The 24,987-nt window shown below is 41.1% G+C and overlaps 1 protein-coding gene across 5 annotated transcripts in view; it reads right to left on the minus strand.

The window, feature by feature from the left end:
* The window catches only part of LNX1 (ligand of numb-protein X 1), a 73,154-nt gene that overhangs the window by 25,026 nt on the left and 23,141 nt on the right, over positions 1–24,987 (minus strand). For 3 of the 5 annotated variants that reach the window (XM_074822544.1, XM_074822546.1, XM_074822549.1), the window contains 4 exons: positions 11,545–11,786; positions 9,483–9,638; positions 3,839–3,994; positions 451–653 (listed from right to left, as the gene is read on the minus strand). In XM_074822544.1, coding sequence (XP_074678645.1) covers positions 451–653; positions 3,839–3,994; positions 9,483–9,638; positions 11,545–11,786 — 757 coding nt within the window. The remainder of the gene's footprint in view (positions 1–450; positions 654–3,838; positions 3,995–9,482; positions 9,639–11,544; positions 11,787–24,987) is intronic. The other 2 variants (XM_074822545.1, XM_074822548.1) reach the window with 1 other exon arrangement.

Here is a 24,987-nt window from a genome sequence, read left to right on the forward strand (position 1 = left end):
TGAAATAACTTAACCCTGATCAGGCCCCTATCACCTATCCTGGTGTAAGTGGGATGTAAGGCAGTGGAAACCTCACTAACTGAGATTTAAGCCCACAGTTCAGTAGAAACAAATTGGGCAAAAAGCCCAGCCTCCACTTTCAGAAAAAGACTTTTGCACCACTGGGTCAGAAATGCTAACAGGCTATTGTGCTACATTGCATTTCAGATCTATCACGTTTGGGTAGAAAACAGAGAGGCCTGGTAGTGAATAGGAAAAATAAACAAATCTGTGAGCCTCCAAAACTGTTGAAATGAATGAAATCATCACAGCATGAAGAGGAACTGACTGTCTTTCTGCATGCATAATTCTACCCACACAAGCGACACTGCAAATCTCATCTCATGATTGACTTACATTATCTTATTCTTTGTTAGGATACTTTTATCTTGTACCTGCACAGCACTGTACCTTTAGTATCATGTCTCCAGGCAGCAATCTTCCGTCTCTGGCAATTACCCCATCTCGATAAATATGCTGTATAATAATGTGAACCAAAGGAGTCTCACTGCCTCCCACAATCCTAATGGCCAGGTTTTCATGGGGATCGGTACGGTTGATCTTAATGCAGGTAATTTCCCCATCTGGAATCAGGTGATACAACCTGGGAAAACCTGGAAACGCACATTTTAAGGTATTTATTGGACATCACAGTTTTGCTTTGTTAAAACATGCACTGCACAACTTCAAGTACCTGCCAGTTATCCAAACTAGGTTTTATGCATGGATATGATTTATACTAAGTGGGGAGGAAAGGATACATATACTTGCTGAGTGGACTTGAAGGGATCTTTTTCTTAATTAATACATTCAAACTTCCTTTCTTCCCCATAAAACACAACTTTTGATGTAATCTAGACAGATTAAATGTACTTAAAAACAGTTACACGTGCTAATATTTTAAGGGAACAAAATATATTTTTAGCCACCAGAGACACCTCTGAACCAGGTCACGGTTCCTTTGTGGCCCTGGAGTAGATGGGCATGGACACCTCAACAAACATCCATCCATGCCGCGGGGGGCTGCACACCCTGCCTCACTGGTAGCATCCTGGGCTGCTGTGTTTTCCTCCATTTTTGGTGCCATAGCTGAGGACTGAGTGCTTGGCTTGTGACATCCAAGGAAGAGGTTTTTTATGTTCAGCTAACAGAAAGGCAAGATTTCTCAGGCAACCCAAAGTACACCGTAGTTTCCCTTCCAGACCCCTCTCCTTTCATCACTGCTTGAACTCTAGGAAGTAGGAATGACTAGCTTTTACTGCGATGTGTCTGTATTAAAACCTGGAGGGAAAGATCTCTGCTGGTCCTGGCAATCTGGGTGTGGGGAAGAGTGACTAATGGTGGGCAAAGGTCCTTTTTGCATTTATAATGCACTGGATAAGAGTATTTTCTTCCAAACCCTACTTTTCAACTGACATGTTTGCTTTCACAACATGTCACTAATACTTTCTTTCCTTCTAGGTCAATTCAAAATTATAATCCACATTCAACAGTGAGCAAAGTTGGAGTAAAAGCACTAGTGAGTTTTCTAGCACAGGTGTATCGGCCTTCAATTATTTTGAATCCCCCATAGGTGAGAGAAATATTTTGAATTTTTTGTGTGTGGGTTCAATCCAGTGCTTATATGAAAAACCTGTAAGTTGAAAAATTAACTGTTAATATTTTTTCAATAACCTATTTTAGAAACGAAAGTACAGTGACTGTTACTGAATAGCGGTAAAGTGTTAAATGAAAATTAACAGAGCAGTATCTGAGACAGAATCAATATTTTTCACTACAGAATTAGCAGGCAACAAACCAGCAAAGCACCAAAACCTTTTGGGAGAGAGCGAGGGGAAAGAAAGAATAGGAAAAAAATATTAAAAAACACCATGTTGCATCCCTTACCACTTCTTTGATCATATGCTCTTCAGGGCAGGAAGCAGTCTTCCTCGACGTCTGTAAAAAGCACCTACCGGTAGCACGGACTTCGACTTTGTGGTTTTACACAGAGTTGACAGGCAATATAAGTCTATCTAAATAACTATACAGCCTTCATTCACCTAATATCCAAGTATTCACTTAGTTTATATTCTTGTAATAACAGTTTCTGTGCTAACATGGGTTTACTTCAGTCTTGCAAACAACTTTAATGTCTCAGGAATAGAAGGTGCTTTATTTTCCCCATACTCCTCTATTTTCTGAACATTATTTGCCCAGCCTGTAACTTGTTCGCTTCTCTCCAGCCTGAAGGGTGGATTCACTCCATCTAAATTCAGGCCTCTAAGCCAAATGTCTAATTTGGTGATCTGCTTGCTCTGGCTTCCTTTAAAGTACACAGGCACCCAAAGGAAGCAATACACTTCAGCACTAAATCACCCCTGGAGGTGCTAAACTCTCTCCGCTGCTATATAAGAAGAAAGGGGCAATTAACTCTGGCATCTCAGTGAGGTGCTTAAAGTTGGATGATACAAGTTCTCCTCAAAAATCACCAAAGGCCTGATCCCTGCATCAGAATAAGCATGCACATTTTACATTTTCAGTGTGTTTATAAGATGCAAATGATAATCTGGATGCCCAGATCTTCTGTGCATGGAAATAGCATAAATAAATATCTGTTTATTTTGCAGACTACCAAAACAATCCTATAGCAGAACTATTTCCATTTCCCATTGCATGATGTCCTAACCTCATGTCCTAACAAACTGCTTTTTGACTCAAACACCCATTCTTCCACACCTCATTCCGAAAACTTTTCTAAAGGAATTACCCAGTTACATTTCTTGACCATTGAAGACTGTGGACTGAACAAACTATTGAAACTCCCACGTTATTTCAGTCTGTAATTATCCCAAAGCAAAATCAGAGCAACATGGCAGTGAACAAGTTTACACTTATATAAGACTTACATATATCTTTATGTAAGGTATAATGAACTTATATAAGTTTCTTTGCATCTTGAACAATGCCTTAATTGGTTTATTAAGTCTTGCAGTGGCACTTGGCTGATTTTCAATATGACTGTATGCAGATTCTTTTAGAGGAATTTTTAATACCTAATTTCCTTCTGAAGTGTGTAGTCTACAACAAAACAAATCTTTCAAAGATATTTTTCTTGTCAGTCTGCAGGTCACTAAGGTTTCTTTTTTCATAGTTAGCAGGATGTACTGCCTCACTGCCTGTATTAATTTGATTTGTTCTTTATCAAATATAATTAATAAATTGCACCATCTTCTCCTCAGATGGACCAAACAATCAAAATAACTCCATGATGTTTAATTTCTGTTCTCTTCATTGAAGACTTGCTTCTTGTTTTCATCCCAGATGTATACATGGATGTTTTTATTACCTACAACCTAGACTGTCATATTTTGATAAACTGATAGTTTGACAACCAGAATGTATAAAATACACAAATACATATTTTTTTTGAATAAGAAAATTCACAATCACTTTTTCACCAAGCAATCTGCATACATTGTGCACAGTTTGATCAAATCCTACCATGCCTGTTTCAGGATGATGCCGTGTCTGGAAAGCAATGTCTTTAACTTGAATTTTTCTAAGGTATATACCATACCCAGAAGAGTTGGACCCTGCTTTAGCACCTGGATGTGTACAATGAATGGGGCCTCAGCAACCCAATTTAAGGGACTCCAACTGGGTTGAGGGCTTGTACCGTTCATATATACACAGCTTGTTGTGAGGCTGGAGCATCAGTTTGCACAGACCCCATTTTCCAGACCTTACACTTAATTAGAATTCTCTAGTCTCTTCGACCAGGTTTTCCAGAGCAGGAAAACCCAGGAGTATTGCATACCTTTCTTTACCATTTTATATTTCCAGTCCTTAAATATCGAAGAGCTGCTGAATCTAGAAAGAAGTAAACTTTCTGTCTTGTTTTTGGTGATTCTTGCAGGTTTTCCCACAGAGTGTTGTGGTTTTGTCACCGGGAGTTGTATGGAGCATTCTGAATCTGTCAATATAATAAAATGTCATCTGCATTCAGAAAGATTGTGTGTGTTTTTCCTCAAGCAATATCTTCCTTATATTACTGTGCAATTTTATTGATATTTTCACACATCCCAATACATTAACAAATAATATAGGAGAGACCAGCTTTACACAGTAAACTCCTCTTGTCTGGTACAGTGTAGGGCACTGAGCACTCGTTAGTATAGTGGCCATGACACAGTAATACAAAATTTTAAGTATGCTTAATATTTTATCCCCACAGTTCATAATACTTAATGGCAGTGTTCCTTCAGTGCTCAAGTTTTGGCTGACTTCTGTGTGCACCATGATCTTTCTGACAGTGGTGCCATCAGGATAACTTCTGCCTTCTTTCCCAGTATCCAGTGTGACAAAGCACAAGGTGATGTTTGCTATGACTTTTGAGTCTAGATTAATCAAAGGTCACTGTAAACAAAACTTGTGTCTCAGGTTGCAAGTCCTTATTTAGATCAGAAGCTCTGACTGATGTGAGGTGCCAGCTCACCCCCATAAATAAGGCTATCTGCACACTCATGCTTCCCAGCACCTGGTCACCAGAATTTAAACAAAGTTTGTTTAACCTATTCTTGGAAAATTCTTGTCTGTGAATGTCACACGCACTTGCACTAATGTGGGACTTCGTTCTGTAACTCTTCCTCCACAACTGATTTTCATTTAACATTTCATTCTCCCAGTGGTTTGCCATCATTTTTAATGCCTTCCACTAATTCTCCAGGGATGCTGGTCTGATGTAGGGAGCAGGTAGAAGGCAATGACAGCTCTACTGTCTCTTCTTGCTTCCAGACATTTCCCTCACCAAAGGAGTCCCAAAAGAACTAAAATGAAACTGTTGTAGAGTTGAATGTATCTCAAAAGAGTTGTGGCTATCTCATCTATGGGATGCAAAGTTTATCAGTCTGCAGTGCAGGAAATGTTACAGAGTCAATCTCTTTCTTCTGGAAATTGCCTGACTTACTGTCCTACAGCAGAGTGATTTGAACCAGTTCTGTAAGATTTCCAACAGCTATTTTGGGAAATCAGAACTGCAACTGAATCAAATCGGGGGAAAACAGAAACAGCGTGGGATTCCTGTGGTGTGCAGCCTTCCTGAGACAGAAGATGTGCTGTGCTGTCTTGTCCTGGGGCTGGGTAAGACACTTACTTTTCTGCACATAGAGAGCCCTAATGTCATGAAATGGTTGGTACCTAGAGCCATCTGTGTTTCACTTACTTTTTTTTCTTCATGTACCTTTCCCAAACATCGAAGTATTTATAATATATACCTATCTATTTTATATATATACATAAAATACAACAGGGCTGAGACTGAACAGTAGGAGCAAGACATACCCATACAACAGGAAAGTCTGTTCTGTGGTCCTGTCACTGCCTGTCAGGACTGCCTTGGTCTTGACTGCTGCAAAGCAGTAACAGATGGAGAACTGCACCCACCATGAGACTAAGAAGAATGAGTTTGACTTTGAACAACGTTTGACATCCTCAATCAGTCATAAATTCAATTTATTTTACAATAGCTTGACTGCAAAATGGAACTGATGAACATTTTTGAAAACCAGCAGCATGGCTCTCTTTTACTGTAAAACTGTATAGAGGTTTTTGCAATTGCATCCCAAATTCTTTCCTCCTAAAGCGTTAGCTGCTTTATGGCTTGTATTTGTAGATCAGTTTGAGTAAAGAGTATATATATCTGTAGTCTTTCTTGGAACTGGATTTAAACAGTGTGATGCCAAACTAAAAGCACAGTGATACAAATAAGCAAAGCAAAGCTGGAGAAGTCTTTGCTCAGAGATATTTTATCATTTAAGTAGATTGTCAAGGTCATTTACACTAGCAGATCCAGTCAGAAGATATTACATAGTAAATGCATCATTGCCGGAAGGATGTCCCTGTCACCTTCCCTCATGTCTCAGAATGAAAATGTCTCTTTTAAACTTTCCTAACTTCTACTTCAGACCTGGAAAGTTATTTGTAGCTGTAAATGCTACTAATGTGATTACTCTCAGGCAGGTATCACAAGCTTGGGTGTTGTGCTACACACAAATATTTCTTTGCATGGGTTATTTACAAGCAATCAAATTATTAAAAGAGAGAAAATATTAATGCCTCCTTCCCCCAAACATTTTCTTGTCAGTGTTTTGACTTCTCATTCACTTTTAACATTTTCTTCAGTTTGGGCAATAAAGAGTTCTCTGCTGAAAATGTCACCAAAATGTTTAAACAGAGGAACAAAGAAAACCTGCACCATTTAAATCCAAAATAGGTGCAGAAGATATTGTTTAAACAAATCAAACCACAGGTTGCAAATAGAAATCATGAAGTAATCTCCACAGTGCAGGACTGCTGCCAGCTCCAGGTATAAGATAGCATTAGACTGTAACTGTTTCTCTGCTGTAATTATAACAAACACATTTGCTGTTATACATCATATTTTTCAGCGTCCCTGGGTGGCAAAGGAGTTTTCTAAAACCAGTACTGCATTCAGCTTCAAGCAGAATCATATTTTTTTGAATATTTTTTCTCCCACACCAGGAATGATTATTTTGTCTTGCACCCTCACAGTCATATTACAACTGAGCATTGGTCCAACAGACATATTGGCTTCAGATTAAAGGCACCTACACACTCTGTAGTGGGCTTATAGTTAATTTGACATCAGTGTTACTGATGCTGAGGGCCAACACATAGGTATGCACTATGGTTTTCATTCTCAGAGCTCTTTTGACCAAAATACAAGCAAAACACATTAAACAGAGACATCTGAACTAAAATGAGGGAATTCTGAAAACTGAGGACAGATGGGCTAATATGTTGAGCTTTACCAGGTGATCTGACTGCTCCTTTATCAGCAAGAGGTTATCAGCAAGAAGGAGTTATTTCACTCTGTGCCCACTGTGAGGCTGGGACAGTCTCAGCTTTATTCTGCTCACAAACTGACTAAGGCTGGTGAGAAAAGGATCCACCAGAGAGGTGAGGAGCTGACTGGTCTCTGGGAGCAATGAGGCATGGCTGAAGTGTGCTCTCAGGTGATCCCAGACATGAACCTGTGAAACTTGGGGCAAGGCAGCAGCAGCTTTCACACCAGGTGTGGGGACCTCCAAAGGCCAGGAACCACCACCCACAGGAGTACCTCCATTCCCAGGAGAGTGGAGTGACAATGGGGAGACAGATATGTGGGGCTGCCTTTTTCCAAAGAATTTGGGCTGGACCTTTAGTAAGCACAGGACAGAGCATACTGCGGCTATCCCTAAAGATTGACCAGCAACTCTAACCAGGAGTCCAACTGCAGACTTCCCAGAACAGCTGAGGATTTAAAAAAAATAAATAAAAGAAGAAAACAGAGAACTGGAGAAGAAAACAAGCCTCCAGCTGGCAGGATGATGATAAATGCTACTGAAAGAAGTATATTCATTTCCTCCTCCAACAAGAAGAAACAGAGAGCGCCTTTGAGATGCCATTACACAAAGCACCTGTTGCAAAGGACTGAGTAGATATCTTTGTTAAAGTTGTATTTGTATTGCTGCAAGTTAATTGCTTGCATTTTTTTAAAGACCAAATTCCAGAACTGTGTAATCAAGATGCATTCTTTGCATATGTAATTAATACAGTAATTTAGGTACTCAGCTTCTGTGATCTCATACATAAGAGTAACTGCTCATTAAGTAATGACCTGCCTACCTGGTTTTTCCAGTGCAGTAGAATATATTTGGATGTTTACAGGCATGCTTGGTGAAGAGGAATGAAAACACAGGCAGAGTCAAAGAGAGAATGACAATCTTGACACTGTCAGTTGGGCCCTGGAGTGACTGCCACTTCAGGGCTCCATTATATGTCCCTTAAAAAGGAGACAATAGTGCTTTTCATTCTGCCGGAGATGTAAAGGCCAGTGTCATCTTCACACCTCCTTCTGTTAACATCTGGACTGCACTGTGTTACTGGATAGGTAGTGTTGGCATCCAGATCATCCACACACTCTGGACATGAAAGTAAGCTTTCAGTGGAACAATCACTAATGTCAACTATAAGCCTAGGTAGAAAGCAGTCATAAAAATGTCTATGCCCCATCCTGAAGAGGTGTCTTTTTAAAAGTATGAACTTGAGACATGCAGAAATTCACTCCAGCTGAAGAAGGGCAAGCTTTTGCTTACAATGGATTGAACAGTTGCTAAGGAATGAGAAACTTATCTGTCTGTTCAAGAGAGCCATAGACAACTTATTTGCAAAATTTTACTTGGGGAAAAATAATAAAATATTTGGGACAGTAAAGTTAATGATGTTTCCAGGCCAAGGAGAAGATTCATATTATTTTTATGGAAAAGGTTCACAATGTTGAACCTTTATCAGGTTTTGTTTTGGCTACATCAGCAAGTATGTGGACTAGGAGAGTAAGTACCAAGAACAATGTAACGTAGTGAAACTCTTCTGAAGGAATAAGCGAATAAAGCAGAAGAAATATTGAACACCATTCTCCAATTCACCACTTCAAGAATAATGATGCCTAAACACATCATTTGGCAGCCTTTTGTCCTTATTTTGTGTGGGTTTCAATGACAGCTTGAAATATGGAGCAAAGGGAAGTTGGAAGTTTTGTTGTCTTAAAGCCCTTACCCTGGATATTTGATCTGGGAAGAGACATGAGGTGCTGAGGCATCAAGCAAAGGAATAATAAGCTCAGTGAAGACCTTGATTAAGACAATGATTCCCACTCTATCATCACTTCCTCTTGATGCATGAATGTTAACGTTGTCTTCATAATTACAGTCCAAAGCAATTAGTAACATTTGCTTATTGCTTTGAGAATGCCAAATGTTAAGTGTTACTGCCTGCCAGACCCCTCACCCTTGACATACGTCAGACAAATTTGCCTCTCCCCCCTGTTTAAGAGCAGAGCATTCTTACCTCATCACCTGCCTGGCTGAGGTAATAGAAGTCTGTCACCAAGGTTCCCACAGAAGTGCTGGAATAATTACAGTACTTTGTACTTTCATACCATCCTCCCAGTGGGAATTTCCAGTGCTTCATAAACATTAGCTGAAACTTATGAATTTCCTATAATGTATGATCACTGTGATCTGTTTGCTTTAGGGGGACAGACACATGCTGATGAAGCCTCTTGAACAAAATGATAGAGCAAATCAATGGCAGCTCCAGTAATAGATCCCAGATGCCCAGATCCCACATCCCGTGTGCTAGATACTGGGCTGGCTGTAGCATGCAGGCTGTTACCAGAACAGCCCTATGTGAGGTGCCCCACACCCCAGCAGTATTCTTGCCTGCCAATCACTAACAATGTTCTAAAGAAGAAAATAAGGAAAGATTGAGTTTTCTGGGTTTTTTAAATCATGCACAGCCCACCACATGAAAGGCATGTCAGTCATGGACATCCAGTTCCCACATGGATAAGGGTCCTCTACCCCATTTTAAGTGATAACACGAGGAGAACAAAGCATTACCTTCCTCTCCAGCAGCAGAGTTTCTAACAGTCTCCCTTTCCTGGTCAGCCTGGTTGGAAACGGCACTTCCACTTTTCGTCCTTCGAAGAACACTGAATGCCTTGTTTATTTTTTTAAAAGATCTGCTTCTTATAGTGGAGCGTTCAAAGTGTTGAGCTGCAACATCAGGAAAAACCAAATCAATACATTTCAGCAGTTCTGGGATAGAACTACATCATTTCTGCAGCTGTCAGCATAAAACAGGGCATAACATCAACAGCAAGGCTCCCTGCGCTTCACTTTTGCACCTGAGTCCAGCTGATACTCTGTCCTGGTTTAACCAGGATAGGGTTAAGTTTCCCCAGCAGTGGGGGGGGAGCTCTAGCCGGGTTATTCAGATACCATGCAGATGTCACATCCTGGCAGGTCACATTTTCCTGGCGTGGGAGCGCGGTGCACTCGTGGTTTTGTACATCGTGCTTCTCACTGCTGTATTTGGTAGCTATTTTGCTCTGTTCATTGCTATCACTATTACTGTTATTGTTATTGTTGTTGCTTGTTGTGTTGCTATTGCACTGTTGTATTAAACCTTTCCTTATTTCAGTCTTGGGGCTTTGTATTTCACTCCCTTTGTGGGGGAGGGGTAGCGGCCACGTGGTCTCAGACCCTGGCAGGGCCTAAACCACCACATACTCCAAGGTTGCACCCACCTGAATCTGGGTATAATTATCCTACCTCTGTCCCACACCCTGGAATTGCCACCTTCCCTATCGGTTTTGCCAGCCACACACAGAAATATCCTGTGAGTGTGGTAGCCTGGGAAAGAATAATCCTCAGTCAAGGCAGAATCAGCAGCAATCCTGTGAAAAATGCATATAAAAGGAAGAAGCACTGCCCTTCCCAAGCTATATAAGTTTGACACAAAAAAAATAAAAGGTGGAAATTGTTGTTAAAATCTCTTCTTGAAAAAAAATGCACACTACTGCCTTGAAATCCTGCAATGCTTCCAAAGCTGCCAACGATAGCCAACAATCTCGTTGCAAAAATTCAAAGATTATCAGGTGGGAGAGACCAGCTAAGTCACATCTTCTAACCTGGGTAAAGCAATACAAAAATAAAGTCATAATACTTCCAAAACATGTCACTCTCTTTTCCATCCTGCTGAAGATATCTTCATGGATGTTGCTGTTCTGTCTCTTGGAGCTCTGCATGCTAGCCAAACATTGTAATCTAGTAATACAACATTCCCTCAAACCAGACTGCAGCCTCTAAACTCAATAAAACTGGAGGGATTTAATTTCATTCTGGTGTTTTCTTCTTGCCCCCTCCCTTTCCTTGCCCCTCTAGCCCCATGCATACAAGAGGATAGCACTGTTCATTTTCTAGTCTTCTTCAGCCTTTCATCCATTGTCCCAACATGTAGCTGGTGCAACACAAGGTGGGCAATTCATTTTAGCTTCAGAGTCCTCAAATAAAAGTTTTGAACTCACCATTAATGCTTCCGAGCCTGCCTTTGGCCAGGTCACATTTTTCAAATATGACACTCATCAGAGTCGGGTGTAGTGTCACAGGGTGAAGGATCAAGGCAAGGTTTCCTGGTGCAATCTGTCCCTGGCTGTGCAGGACCAGGTCCTCCAAGCCGCACCTCCCCAGGAGGCTGGCAAACATCCCCCAAGCTCCCAAGGCCCTTCTTAAAGTTTGTTTTCCTGCAAATACTTGGCAACTGCCAAACACAGTTCCCACAAGGCTTTTGGGTATGTGCCCATGGCATGGTCTGTGAGGTTTACTTGGGCCACCATGTTTTGGTGAAGCCACTACACAGCTACACCATCTCCCTGGCACATCACACATGCCATTTACTCTTCCAACTGATCTGACTTTCCTAGATAACCTTTCTTAAGACCTGCGGCTTGCATGTGTGCAGCTAGTTTGTTTTCAGCTTGATGCTGCCCCCAGACATGTAAAATTAAAGTGTTCACTCTCCCTTTTGGTTTTTTTTAAAGCTTTCGACAACATATGTTTCACAGAAGATGAATGCTAAAAGAGACTACCATGCTCTGAAACCATCACTTTTAGATCTTACTTCTGTTTCGGTTGCTGCAGTGCAGGTCTCCCGGACTGCTGCCTGACTGGCTGTCCTCAGAGGTGGGGCTGAAGGCTGGATTCACCAGCCCCGGCTCATCTGTCATTAAGGCAATGGCCGCAGCTGCTGAGAGCTCGGGACCCAGGGCAGCTACTGCTAAGCTGGAGCCATGGTCTGGAGAGCAGTCTTGGGAACGCCTCTTCCGTTCTTTAGTAAGGCCATAGTGGGATGCTCCTTTACATCTAAGGAGAAGGGAGGGAAAGGGAGACATGATAACAAGTTGTATTTAAATGTTGCATAGTTATGGAAATTTTCCAGTGCCAAGGAATCACTTGGAGTACAAACTGTGATGATCATAGTGGCTGATGAAACATGGATGCTTAACAAAAGGGAAAAATGCCAGATCCGTCATGTTACACAGAATCAAAAAGAAAGAAAACTGTCCTTCAAAGTAGCTGAGTTACCACCTTACATGGAAAGACTACTGCTGGTCAAGAAAACTAGAGAACTGCAGCCTTGTGTGTAGTCTCATGTGTATAAACAGTTACTGCAGATGCAAGAGGACAGGAACAGCAGGTGGGTAATTAAGCCAGAGGCTACAGTCTGTAATTTCCCCCTCAATGAAGGAGAGTGGGGTTGAGGCCTGGCAGCTTCTCCAGGTCCGTTGGTGAAATAAAAGGTGCCTTACCCAGCCCTGCGCCCTGAAAAATCTTCCTGGTCATCAAGGTGGTCACCCTGGGACCACAGTGCTGTGGTCTTTCACGCAGGAGGCAGGGTCTGCCCTTCAGGTAGAGGCCAATGCAATCAACAAAGGGAGGGCTGCAGGCGGCAGTCAAATGGGGATCAGGTCCCCACATGGTGCCCATACAGCCCATTTACTACTTGATCTGCACCTGATGAACTGTTTTCAAATTCAACCAAGGAGATGAAGTTTCCAGCTCTGCTATACCAGCTCAGCTGAGACAGTAAATCGAGGTGTCATTGCCTTGATGGATGAAGAGGTGCCAGATGTGGTGGGGTGTCACACTGGCCCTGCAGCCCCGCCAGAGCCAAGAAGGGAGCACAGGGCTCCCACTGAATGACTGAGCGCGGGTCCTTAGACCTCAGACCAAGGTTCTTGGGCCAGCCTGGGACTTCACGAGTTTGGGGAACTCAAGGCTGGTTCTAAAATAATTCCAGAGAAAAATCCAAATCCTAAATCCTGACTTGACCTCCTCAATGACAAAATCCTCTGTTTCTGGTGGAGACATGCATATTCCCAGAAGAGCTGAAGATACAGCATTACAAGAGGCAAATTACAAGTCTGCTTTGAAACAACTTACTTGCAGTCCTAACTATCTGCTCTAGATTCATCCTAGACAGCAGAGGCAGGGTCATGCATGGCATTTCTTTCTTAAGACTTGTTAAAGAAAGTCACTTGAATGAAATTAAAGGTCGCTGTGCTCTTCATGAGTCAGTATTTAATTAAAGCTATTATTTTATGTGAAGAGACAGAGTGGCCCAAAGACACAGCACCTGTGACTTTTCACCAGCACCACTTCTGCCCAGTGCCCACACACTAGAACCTCATTCACTGCATTAAAACAGAAAAATCTTCCATTTAATCATAATCTAATGAGCTTGGCCTACTTTCAGTTACTGTTATCTCTTCATAGCAAAGGCTAACTGATAACTTTCATAAAAGTGCCCTGTAGGACGAACTCACAGAAATAGCTGCAGAAACCCTTAGGGATAGAAAGCTCTTCATAATATATGGCATGCACAGAAGGCAATGCATAATACATACAGTACACAACGCTAGTGGGTTAAGTGTCAGAAAAAGAAGTAGTACACCAAACAGAGGCCTTGGAATAGAAATGATTTATGGAAAGAGTTCCTGGGATAGAAAGATGAGATGAGGACAAGTCACAGAGCTCTCTACGTCAGCTTTGGAGCAGCAGTTTAATTTCTCTTTTTATGAGAGACAACTAAATTCAAAACTTTTTTTAGCACTAAATTATGATTGACCATAACTTACCATCTTTTACCTCATACTGATTCTGAAAACTTTTGTCTTAAAGAGGAAAAAAGAACCTCAACCCAAACTATCATATTGATGCAACTGTGTAAGGGTTTTGTTTATGCTTTAAGGTTTGGATGGGAATGGTTGTGGCAGAAGTTATTTCTGATACCTTTCACAAGCAAAATGAAGCGTCTCAAAAGAAAATACTCCTACGGAAGAGAATGTTGGTTGACTATTTCAAAAGACCAACAAAAAGCTATTTGGAGCACCTATTCCAAGACAAGACTGCAATGATAATTGTGTAAAACATGCCTCCACTGCAGGAGGCATTTTCTTATTCCTTCCTGAAAGAGAGGTGTGACTTCCTCACCCACCCAGCATTCTACACCATGGCAGGATGCTCTCCTCTATATTTCATAGGGAGTAGAACCACAAAAGCCTTCTCCTCTTGCAGCCTACCTAAACTTCTCCAACACATCATTTTTGGAACCTGTCCTTGATCTCTCCCACTTGGAGTAAGGTCACATCTACTTATCCATATTTACTTATACTCAACAAAATAATTAAAAAACAGTCTAAAAACCCAACACAATAGAAGTAACACGAAGAAACGGCTTCAAGGTGAATTGTTTGATGTTCTCAAAAGACAATCTGCCTTACAGAGATGCTGCAAAGATTCCGAATATGATAAGAGATATTCCTACTCCACATTTTATTTTATTTGCATCTGGTTGTGCCAGCAAAGTTTCAGTAACTGATGTTGTGAATGGGTCCTCAAATGCAGATCTTCTCTATTTTTGCTGGGTTGCATGAAGATCAACATGAAGATGAGAAGTGACTCTGCCCAAAGATTCCTAGCTACATGGATTCAACAGCTGCCTGGTGTCCATCTGCACCTCACTTTCTGTGGAAATCCTCACTCACTGCTTCTGACTGTGCTGCAGACACCCAGTCAACAGCAATGAACAGAAGACAGTCACTTTGAATGTAGAGAGGGCTGACACACTTTAAGATGTGGCTTATTGGAGAAGACAAGTTGTCATGATACAAAGCACAAGGCATATCTTTCTAACTCTGCCAGAAATAGTTAAAAGAGAACCAAAGCTCTTCAAGTATGAGCACTGAAGTTATTTCTTAAATAATTGTGGCAGGCATAAATGAACACAAATCAAGCCCTCTTTCTTCCGATTAACACAGTGTCCTTGAAGAAGAAAAAAAAGTCCCAAGCGCTCAAACTTGTAATAAAATCTGCAACAGCATCTCTTCACTTTCATTGTTTTCCTTGTGCTGACACTGCTGTGATAACAGAAAACAGAAGAGATGACTGTCTAAGTGGAATCATATTTATAGTGTCTCAGTTACATTTTTCCATATGGTTGGATTTGGATCCCAGAAAAGAGAGATCCATAAAACAGCTACATGCCAGTACTAATTATCTCTTTCACTGCGATTATTAATCAGCTGCCTGATTTACAGCTGGAAGAGCAGGATAACTGATTAACATAGGCCAGTCAGAAAGCAAACCCAACACTGTCTGGTGGCCAAGGTGAACTACAGATTTATGTTCCTTCTCAGTCACACTGGACAGCGAGTACATCTGCGCAGCTGTATGATACCGAAACAATTTGAAGGCCAAAACTGAGAGAGTTGAACAGACATGAATAATGTGTGTTGTACAGTTCATGCCATTAAAGTAGTGTCACTAGGTGCATACAGGAAATACAGAGAACGGTTTCTTCTGTTTGCACAGCCTCTTTTATGAAATGTGCTGTCCCAAATCCTGGCTGTACGAGCTAACCACCAGGCAGTGGGAGGGCAGTGGTGGCTGATGAAACTTCACCCAGGGCTGCAATTCTGGCTGGCATCAACACCGGCGGCCACAGGGCAAGCCTCCACGTGTCAGGCTTCAGGAGCAGCACATCCCAGGTGCTGGAGCCAAGAGATCCAAAACCCTGTGGCTGCCTTAACTTAGTTCTACCACTTGTGAAAACAAGCTTTGGTCAAGGCCAGTAGAAACATTTCCATGTCATTTGCAAATTCAAATGAAAACAGTCATTTGAAAACAGAGATGTGTTTTCCTAGAAGCATCCCGGTAGCAAAGGAGGGCCTGAAAGTGACATTGACCTCAAGGATCTCCATTACCCAGGTGGACACAGGGGCAAAACGTAAAGGCAAAACATAAACAAGGACAACTGTATGGATTTTTTCATTTCACTTCTAGTGATATAAATGAAAAAATATCACAGGCAAAAAATATGTGTATGTATTTATAATGTATTTGATCTTTTAAAAACACCCTGCTTTCTGTCTGTGTCACTTCACAGGCTATCCCTCTTTCTCCCTGTCTCACACCTGACATCCTGGGCAGGAAATGGGAAAAAAGTGAATCTAGAGAGTGACGGTGCTTGTGAGCCATGTCTGGCACAAATAAACAGAGCAGAAGCTCTCCCTGCCCAGTTCCAGCAGTACTTTCCTAACCTCACTTCCAGCACACTCGTATTTTTGTGCTGTTTTGCTTTAGTGCAGCAGCAACGGACACACTGTCTGAGTGCAATTAAGAATAATGTATACAAAGCACTCAGAATTGCCCAGCAGAAGAAAATACTGCATAATAGGCTGTCATCGCTGATCTGAAGCTAAACCCTGATCAGGGTAGACGAGTATGTTTCAGCTATGCCCTCACTGCAAGTAGGCTTGTCCCTGTGTAATTTGGTCTTCATGCAAGCTGGGATCAGATATACCAACAGTGTGTATTGCACCCCAACCCCACCACACAAACTCTCCTGACTCTTCTGGTACCCCTGAACTGATCCAGTGGAAAGGCTGATGGAGAAACTGAAGGTGACCAACAAGGAGCATCCTGGATAACCTGCTGTTGATAACCTCACTTGTAAGACCCTGGTGAGAGACTCCTGCTGCATCTGGAAAGGAAGCTGGGGGATTTGAATGGAGAGGTTGACTCACAAGAAGGTGTTGGCAATTCCTGCCCTACAGGAACCATTCACACTGTGTGTGCATCAGCAGTGACTGTAGCCTAAACATAACCCAAATACCAACCATATTGATTTCAGGCCAAATGCCCAAAACCTAAAGTTTTCTGCAGCTCCGTCATAAAGGAGTGAACTGACTTGATGAGTTTTCAGGCAGAGATGATACCAACTCTTCTGATCTTACTTTTGCCAAAAGAGCACTGGGAACTGGAGCCAAAAACTAAAAAGGAGAGAGGCACCTAAACACCAACCAAATTCTATGTTACAGATTTAAGCTAAAACATAGCAAATGCACAATCTCCCTTCCAGACCAACCATGCTGGTGCTTAAGAGGTCAGAGACATCAACATCTTCAGCAGTGAAGGTGACCGATACACCGATGCTCTTTACACCCAATGATGTTGTATCATCCTTGCTCGGAAATCTGCCTTCTGTGAACCCTGGTCCTATGTGCAAAATTCCTCTCTTTTGCTATATATGAAAAAAAAACCCGGAACTGAGTGCTTAACAGCAATGCTTTTTCCTTGGTAATTCTGAGTTCTTGCAAGGATTAACCACTGCATGAATGTTGCATATGAAAAAAGCTTCATAAATAAGTACCTGATTTGTTTTTTTAAAATGCATTTGCCTTTTCTGCTTTTTATAAAGGATTGTGCCGTGTCAAGCACATTCCTTAAGATATTGTAATCACCAGCTATGGCTAGGAAGGTTCTGCCTACATTAAAACCTTCCTCAATATTCATAAAGAAGGGGATGAGCTGTCTAAAAAGCAAAGCTTAAACTCCTGGATTAATTTCCAACCAACATTTGCTGATAACCAGGCTGCAAAAACCTTGTCTAAACTAAATGCAACTAGAAACAGGCTGTTCTCTGCACCTGCACTTGAATTTCATAATGCCAGCAACATTTCTAGATGCTCACCACTGCTGTTCTGTGCACTTTGTACCCTCGCATTCATGCACTTGGGTATCCTTTCCCTGATGATCTTCCAGTGTCAGGGGCTTGTCATCTTGTTTGTGGGGGAAAAAAATGCTCATTTTTTGCCTAACTTAAGTGGGAAATTGTCCCAATTACTCTTACTCTTTCACTTCAATAGCCCTATAAACAAAAGCCTTTTAGAGACTGCTTCCTGACACCTGGGGCATCGGGGCTGACTGGAAGGGAGATGTGGACCAGAAGCTTGACCTCTGTTGCCTCCAGAGGGTTGAGGATGAGTGATCTTGTCCTACGCTTCCATAAACACCGCTCTGCTCTGTGTCAGAATGGAGATAGCTACAATAGAAGTTCAGATGAGGCAAATGGTTTCTCTGTCTAACTGTCAGACAGATTTTCTTGTGTTCTTTGCTCTCTGTTGTCAACCAGAGACCTTTGCTAAAGTATAAACATATAGTAGATTTAGTGGTTCTATATTTCTGCATTACTACTCTACAAATATTTATAAAAGTCCTCATAACATCTATTTCTGTAAGCTAAAGTTATTTAGCTTAAATACTTTCCCACAAGATAGGAAAAACCTCTCAAATATCTATTTTTTTCAGTTTAATTTCTGCATATCCCTGTTATGGTTTCCTAAGGATTTTCCGTGGTTTTTGTTTTAATTAAACCGTCATAATTCAACAAACTCTGGAACTACCTGACTAGCAAAGCCTAAAGTTGTGCTGTGTCCTATCTGTAAAGATCTGACCCCAGGGAAGGGCTGTAATTTCTACAATGTTTTTGTACTATGATGCTGTAAACCAAAATATATTTGTATGTTATATAAGGAATGCATGCAGGACTATCTGTATACTTACAGTTCCACATCAGCTATGCTGTACAAATTTGGGTGCACCACTAATAAAAGGACCTCTAGTTCCCACAGATTAAGAAATAAAGGTTTTCTAAGCATATGAAGAAAATATATATTGAATGTTCTTTATAATTACTATGTTAGTCATCAGCTACAGCGATGTACTCCTATTTCTGTGATTTGGTTGCTGAGAAGGAGGGTCAAGCATGGCTACTGATTTTGGTAGAGGCCCTTGAAAGTATTTTGCATTGGTGAAGAATGAAATTGTAGTTCAGAGTTTAGTTCCCACAGTTCCCAAAACTACTGATGGACAGACAGCTGGTGCCAGACAAAAACTGAACAAGCATTCAATGGAAACCAAATCCCCATTTTAAATTTGACTGCTCATACTGAGGGAAGGGAGGAATCTCCAGATTTCCTACTAGTTTTCAGAAGAGTTGAAAGAACTTGGATCACATTTTTATTCTTAAATAAATTGTGGAGATTAAACTTTATGTACAGGCTACTAAAGTATCATGTAACATGTGGTCATGTTTAAGCTTTTTTTTCCCTTCTCTTTAAAAATCAAAAAGTTGTATTTCAACCACCATCATCAGCTTATATTATGAAATCTTTTGAAAGGCCCATTAACCGCTATCATGGGAACAGGGAATTGGAAGAAATAGGTAAACAATACTAGTTGCCTGCAATTGTGGACAAAAATAATGACTGGGATTATTGTGCAATGATCCCAGTTGTTGTTGGGACTGTGTGCAAATTGTTGGTCCAGTTCATGTTCTCTCCCTCCCCTGACACTTCTTCCAGGCCATTACTCTGTCACTGATGATTTTGAAACTACAATTGCACTGATTTCTTTTCAAGGTTCAAGCATCGTTTCAAGTTCTAGTCTTAAACCATTCCAACAAATTGCAGCTGTCTTACATATAGGAGAACAGAGTGGTAAATTGCTAGAGACAGCTGGTGGGGAAGTTAGCATACAGGCTGGAAATACCAACTTCTTTTATGGATTAACACAGCTTCTGTATTGTCCCTAACACAATTACTACTTTAGAGAAACTAATATTCACAATTGACTGTAGCTTCACATTCTCTTGCCCCTTCACCTGTGCCCAAGCCACCAATGCTCTGAGAACGTAGAAGGATGTCAGCAGCGTCTTTCCACTGCTCACATAAGACATGGCCTTGGGTTGCTGCTACAACTTCTACCTTTTCCAATGCTTCCTTTAAATGTAATGTTTTTAGAGCACGAGTAGACCTTGAGCAACAAAAATGAGGAACTAAGCAGGGTTGAAGACTGCAGTCAGCCTATCAATCATTATTTGCTCCTAGATTACTATAAACAAATATTTGTCATCACAGGAAAGTGACTGGCCAGAAGTACAGAACCAGAATGATCTTGCGTGACGCAAAACAACAGAAGTATTTATTTATAGTGAACTTATTCAATAAAACACTGAAGCTCCCCAAGAGTAATCTACATATCTCATGCAGCCTACTCACACCAGCTGACACAAACAGGGAAAACAGAGGAGTAGCACTCTTGGTAGGTGCTCAGGTACTGACACAGCAAGGAACCTATGAGTACCTGGGTAGGAGATTCAGAGCAAAGTAAGAGGGAAAAATAAGACACATGGGACTAGCATTTTTGAGCTGGTAAGAGCCTGTAAACCTTGCTGATGGCTTCTAGTGCTTTTAGCATTTAGCATATAATACATCATTTAAACCCACTAATCCTGTTCAAGTGCTATATTAAAGACCTAAATTACTAAAAACTCCTCTTGACTTCAGTGAAGGTGGAGCTTGATGAAAGATTTACCAGATAGTTTCATCACCTTCCAGAATTGCATCATTTTCTATATAACACACTTAAAACCTTCAGCCTTCCCCACTCTTGAAGAAGAGTAAAACTCAAACATTGTTCCAAAAGAAAGTAAGAAAATGTAAATTAGAAAGACCCCCGAGAGGTTTCTTCATGGAAAACTTGGGTACTTATCGATAGCTGTATATTCTTTTATCTACAGATGGCATGCATGAGGGAGAAATCACATGCAATGCGTGTCAGTTGGGTATTTGGGAAGCAACGTAAGACCTGCCATCAGCAGCTGTCGGCTTCATATCTGGTTTTCAAGTCCACCCAAGACCACTAAAAGAACAGCACTGTACTCTGCAAGCAACCTTGACCACTGATTTTGCCTTATATAAATAAAGTAATAATATTACCCTTTTACAATAGGAATTGATATCATATGTAATGAGACTGCAGCAGAATCACTGAATATATTCCTTATTTAGAACTTTAACTGAAAAATCAGCCTAAGGAAAATCACAGCATATATCTACAAAGGCTCAAAAAATGTTAATGCTGCTAAAATCAAGTTATTTGTGACAAAAATAATGAGTGCAAGGACAAAGACATTCTTAAAGCTTTGCAATGCTATACCCATAATACCACAATCCAATACACTGCATTTTTCAATGTGTGAATACACATATAGTTAGTGTTAAGAATAAGCATTCGATCTGTTGATTCATGTGTTTTTTATGTTTATGGTTCAGTGTTTTGATCACCGGATTATATTCAACAGGTATAACTAGTCTCCTGGAATTTAGTATCTCAGCATTGTCTTCCCCTCCTACCATCCCCACCTATACTATAAAAACTTTATGATGTAGTGAGAAAAATATGCTTGCAATGGGACAAGGGGTCTTAGTTTTTTAACAAGAGTGACAGTATCAGCATAAGCCGATTCTTGCAGCTACAGACAGAAGAGCCTGCCAGACAGAAACTTTGTATTTACACATACTTAGCACACATTTATTTTAAAAATAAAACTAATCACAATATCTGCTATGTCACAGACTCAACAAGCCGGCATTACTGAGAGCAGGTTTGAGGCTTCTCTTGGCACAAAGCAATGACACAGGCACAGTCTCTAGATGTAAAATAGTTAAAAGGGAAAACTGTGTTCAATTTTAAGATGTTTTCAACCAAGGGCTTGGGTTTACTAATATGTTCCCCATTGGAATTTGAAATTATAGGAGACAATGGGGCTGCAGTCAGTAAATAACAAATTCTGTCTTTATACCCTCTTATTGACAGAACATGTTATGGACAGTCACCCACAACTCTAGCTCTGATGGCACTTGACTCTGACCTCAGCAACTCTAAAGCCACATAGGATCCCTTTTAGGTCAGCATGGGTGTCTACAGTACATCGCTAACACATCTTGGTACACATCAAGATCTGAACACATACTTGCTTCCTCATGGGGAAGGTCAGAAAAAGGTCTCAGCACGCCTTCTCAGAATTTGAAAAACCACAGAGATCCCTGTCAGATGCCCATCTGAGTGTTGAGCAAACATCTCTGCCATCATGACTGACTAGTATCTTAAGATGTCACAAATGTTTCCCATTTTAAAAGTAGTTCTCCTGTCTTATCAAATCCAATGTCTGATATTCAGCGAGGACACCAAATGAGTCCTATAAGAAGTGAACTGCATGTGACCTATGAATCACCGTGTCTTAAAACCCTAAAACATGGGCTCCTTGTAGGGGTGAGGAAGGAAGAGTACAACATTTCCTGGTGTATCTCAGAGCTCAGTTTCCAAGATTTAAGCATAAATGAGTATTGACACTGGCATAAGAAGTACATGAGTTACGCTATTGACTAAATATCTCATTACACTAGTTTTTTTGTGAAGATAACATAGCCAACAGTACATTTCGCTGGAGAAACATCATTCTGGCTTCTAATCTTCCTGACTCTGCGGTCTTCTCCTTTGCACATATGGCTGGAAGAGGATGGATCAGAGGGACATTATGAGCCAGTTTTCAGAACAAAACTCCCCAAACCCATTGGGCATGCATAAATCTTCACTGCTTGTGGTTTTATGGGTTCCACCCAGTTGAATATAAGATATTTCAGTGAGATATTTCACCCTCCCATTAAAATAAACACACATTGTAAAAACATTTAAAGGCTTCAGAAAGTCCATATCCAGCCACAGCACAAGTATGGCTGGAATGTTGTTTACAGTCGTCTGAGAGCTCACATGGTAGGAAATGCTCACTTATGCTGTAGAAATTGTGAAAAACACTTTTTTTTTGAATCACCATTTCTTAACAGAACTATCAGAAATACTTTTAACCTGAATTCCTTTATCCAAATCTGAAAAAAGACCAATCCACTCACTCTTCTCCCCACATAGCTGCCCACAGGCAGTGCTGCACTCAATATCACAGAAAGCATACAAAACCACAGCAGTGCAGTTTCCCTCCTGTTGTACATGGACCACTGTCAGCTCTTGCTTGGCAAGGGAGGATGATGGAGCGCACACCCTCACACCTCAGTTTTCAAGAGTGCTCTAAATACTAAAGCTCAGGTGAGGTTGGGGTAAGGCTAATCTCTGCTCCTCCTGCTGAAGTTTATTCAGAGAGGCAGATTAAGCAAGCAGGATCCCAGTGCTGTCACCAAATGAAAAACTGGCACCTGGGGAAGGAAAGTCTGAGTCCTGCTTCAAAGGTTGCTGTGGCTTTTCGGCTGAAGTTGGGAGAAGTTCATAAGAAAAGGCACTGTCCTCTGTTAGTCCAGCCAGTATCTTGGGGAAAACTTGGCAATTCCATCTACGCAGACAAGCCTTTCTTCAGTCTGGAGCTGAAGAAGTAACCTTAGAGGCTTCAGTTACAGGCTGAGAATCTCTCTGTAAAACTGTGCCTTGTTTTCTTAGACCACCGGGATATAACTGACGAATCAAGGGATAAAATACATAAACTAGGGTTGCAGCTGGAATCCAACCCTGAAACTCCCTAACTACAAAAGATGCCTTCAAAGTGGGTACTGTATTACCAACACCACAAAATGGATTTCCCTGACAAAGGCAAGTATCATAGAAGAGCCTAGGTTTGAAGGGACCCCAAAAGATCATGTGGCCCAATCTTTCATGGGAAGGGAAGCCTAGATGATATTATCTAGCTCCCTCTCTAATCGCATCTTGAAAACCTTAAGTGATGGGAGCTCTACCACATCCCTGGGGAGGTTGTTCCAGTGAATGATTGTTCTCACTGTAAAAAAGTAGAAAAAGGAGAAAACAACTTTTGCACCACATCTTACTTCAAGCCCAAGTTGCTCAGGCTGCTGCTTCTTCATATTCCTTAACATGCAGATGCTATAGGTTTCTTTAGGTCTTCTTATTCACCTCTACTCTCTCATATTTCATGCTATTTTTGCATAGTATGAATAAAAAAATTGCTTTCACTCTGGCTTTTCTTTCAATTATTCAATTTATTAAAACAGCTTTCAGGGTAAGAGGCAGTCATCTCATACTGTCCTGTTACAAAACACATTAACTTATGTACTCATCCTACTAAAATACGGGAAATAGAAATAAATCCCAAAATATTCTTTACGAAGTTGCTATTTTATTCCCTTTTTATGCCACTGTAAACTTGCGAATTCCAATATTCAAGCTCTAATAACTATTTCTGCTTTTGAAATTAAAATATAAACATTATGCATGCAGCTGGGCTCCTAGAACACCATGGGCAAACCTGGGCAGCAGGTTTGGAGAACTGACCCTTGAGCACGAGCTGCAATTGTATTCCCCTGGGTAATCTGAGACAGTGGCCTTCCCCCTGCTGTCCTAGGAGAGGGCACATCCTGCTTGACCTTGGTGCTCCCACAAAATGGGTTGGGGCTTCTGTGTGAGAGGCTGCCTTGAAATGAATCCAAACTATAAATTCTCTGTGACAGGTTGTGGCATCTGGGTGATTCAGCCAGCCTCTGTGCCCAAGGCTGTTCCAGCCCAGACTGTGATTTTATTAACGTCACAATTTAAGTAGACTCGGGTCTCCTTAGCAGTGATGATGGAGCCCCTGAAGGAAAACCAAGGTGGCATAGGAAATGACGTCAGTTCATTATCGGCTGTGAAAGGGGAATGATTATATCTGTCTTCTTCAAACTGAGATGACATTGGTCCTTCAGAAGGGAGCTGACAATCTAATCTCCAGCAGCATGCTCATGCTATGACTCATCACCTGCTAATTTTCACAGCAAAGGCACTACCCACATCATGACTCAAGGTGATCCAAGCCATCACCAACAGACAGGATCTCCAGCTGGACATCTACTCTCCTGTCCAGTGGACAGCAGCATGTTGGGGGCATTGGACATGTTGGCAGCCCAGATTCAGACATACATAAAACCAACCCCACTTGCTTCGTGTAAATATTACTGCAATGGTCTGTCAATGCAGATGGGTCATTGAGCCAAACTGAGCAGCTTTGTAAAATTTATAAAATGAGAAAATTTTATCTGCTTCCAAAATATCTTCCCCAGTCTGTCATGGATTTTGAGGATAAAAAAAAAATTAAGTAGGCAGACTAAACAAAACTGGTAGTGTATTTAAATATTTGTATTAGCAACTGAGACATGGGTCTCTGTTTTAGTATTTTTTGCAATGCCTTAGACCAGTGGTTGGTGGTTTACTTATCTTCAGCTGGTTCTACCTTCTGAAAAACTTCCTTAACTGCCCATGAAACAAGTTTGCTTCCTGAAGGGCAAAGCCAGACACTCAGCACCATGTGTTTATAAGGGTGCAATAGGGAGGGAGAAGGAGGAGGAAGAAAGGGAAAGAAATACCTAACAATTTAGTGACTGTAAAC

This window comes from Strix aluco, chromosome 4 (assembly GCF_031877795.1).
Source record: "Strix aluco isolate bStrAlu1 chromosome 4, bStrAlu1.hap1, whole genome shotgun sequence".
NCBI classification, from domain to species: domain Eukaryota; kingdom Metazoa; phylum Chordata; class Aves; order Strigiformes; family Strigidae; genus Strix; species Strix aluco.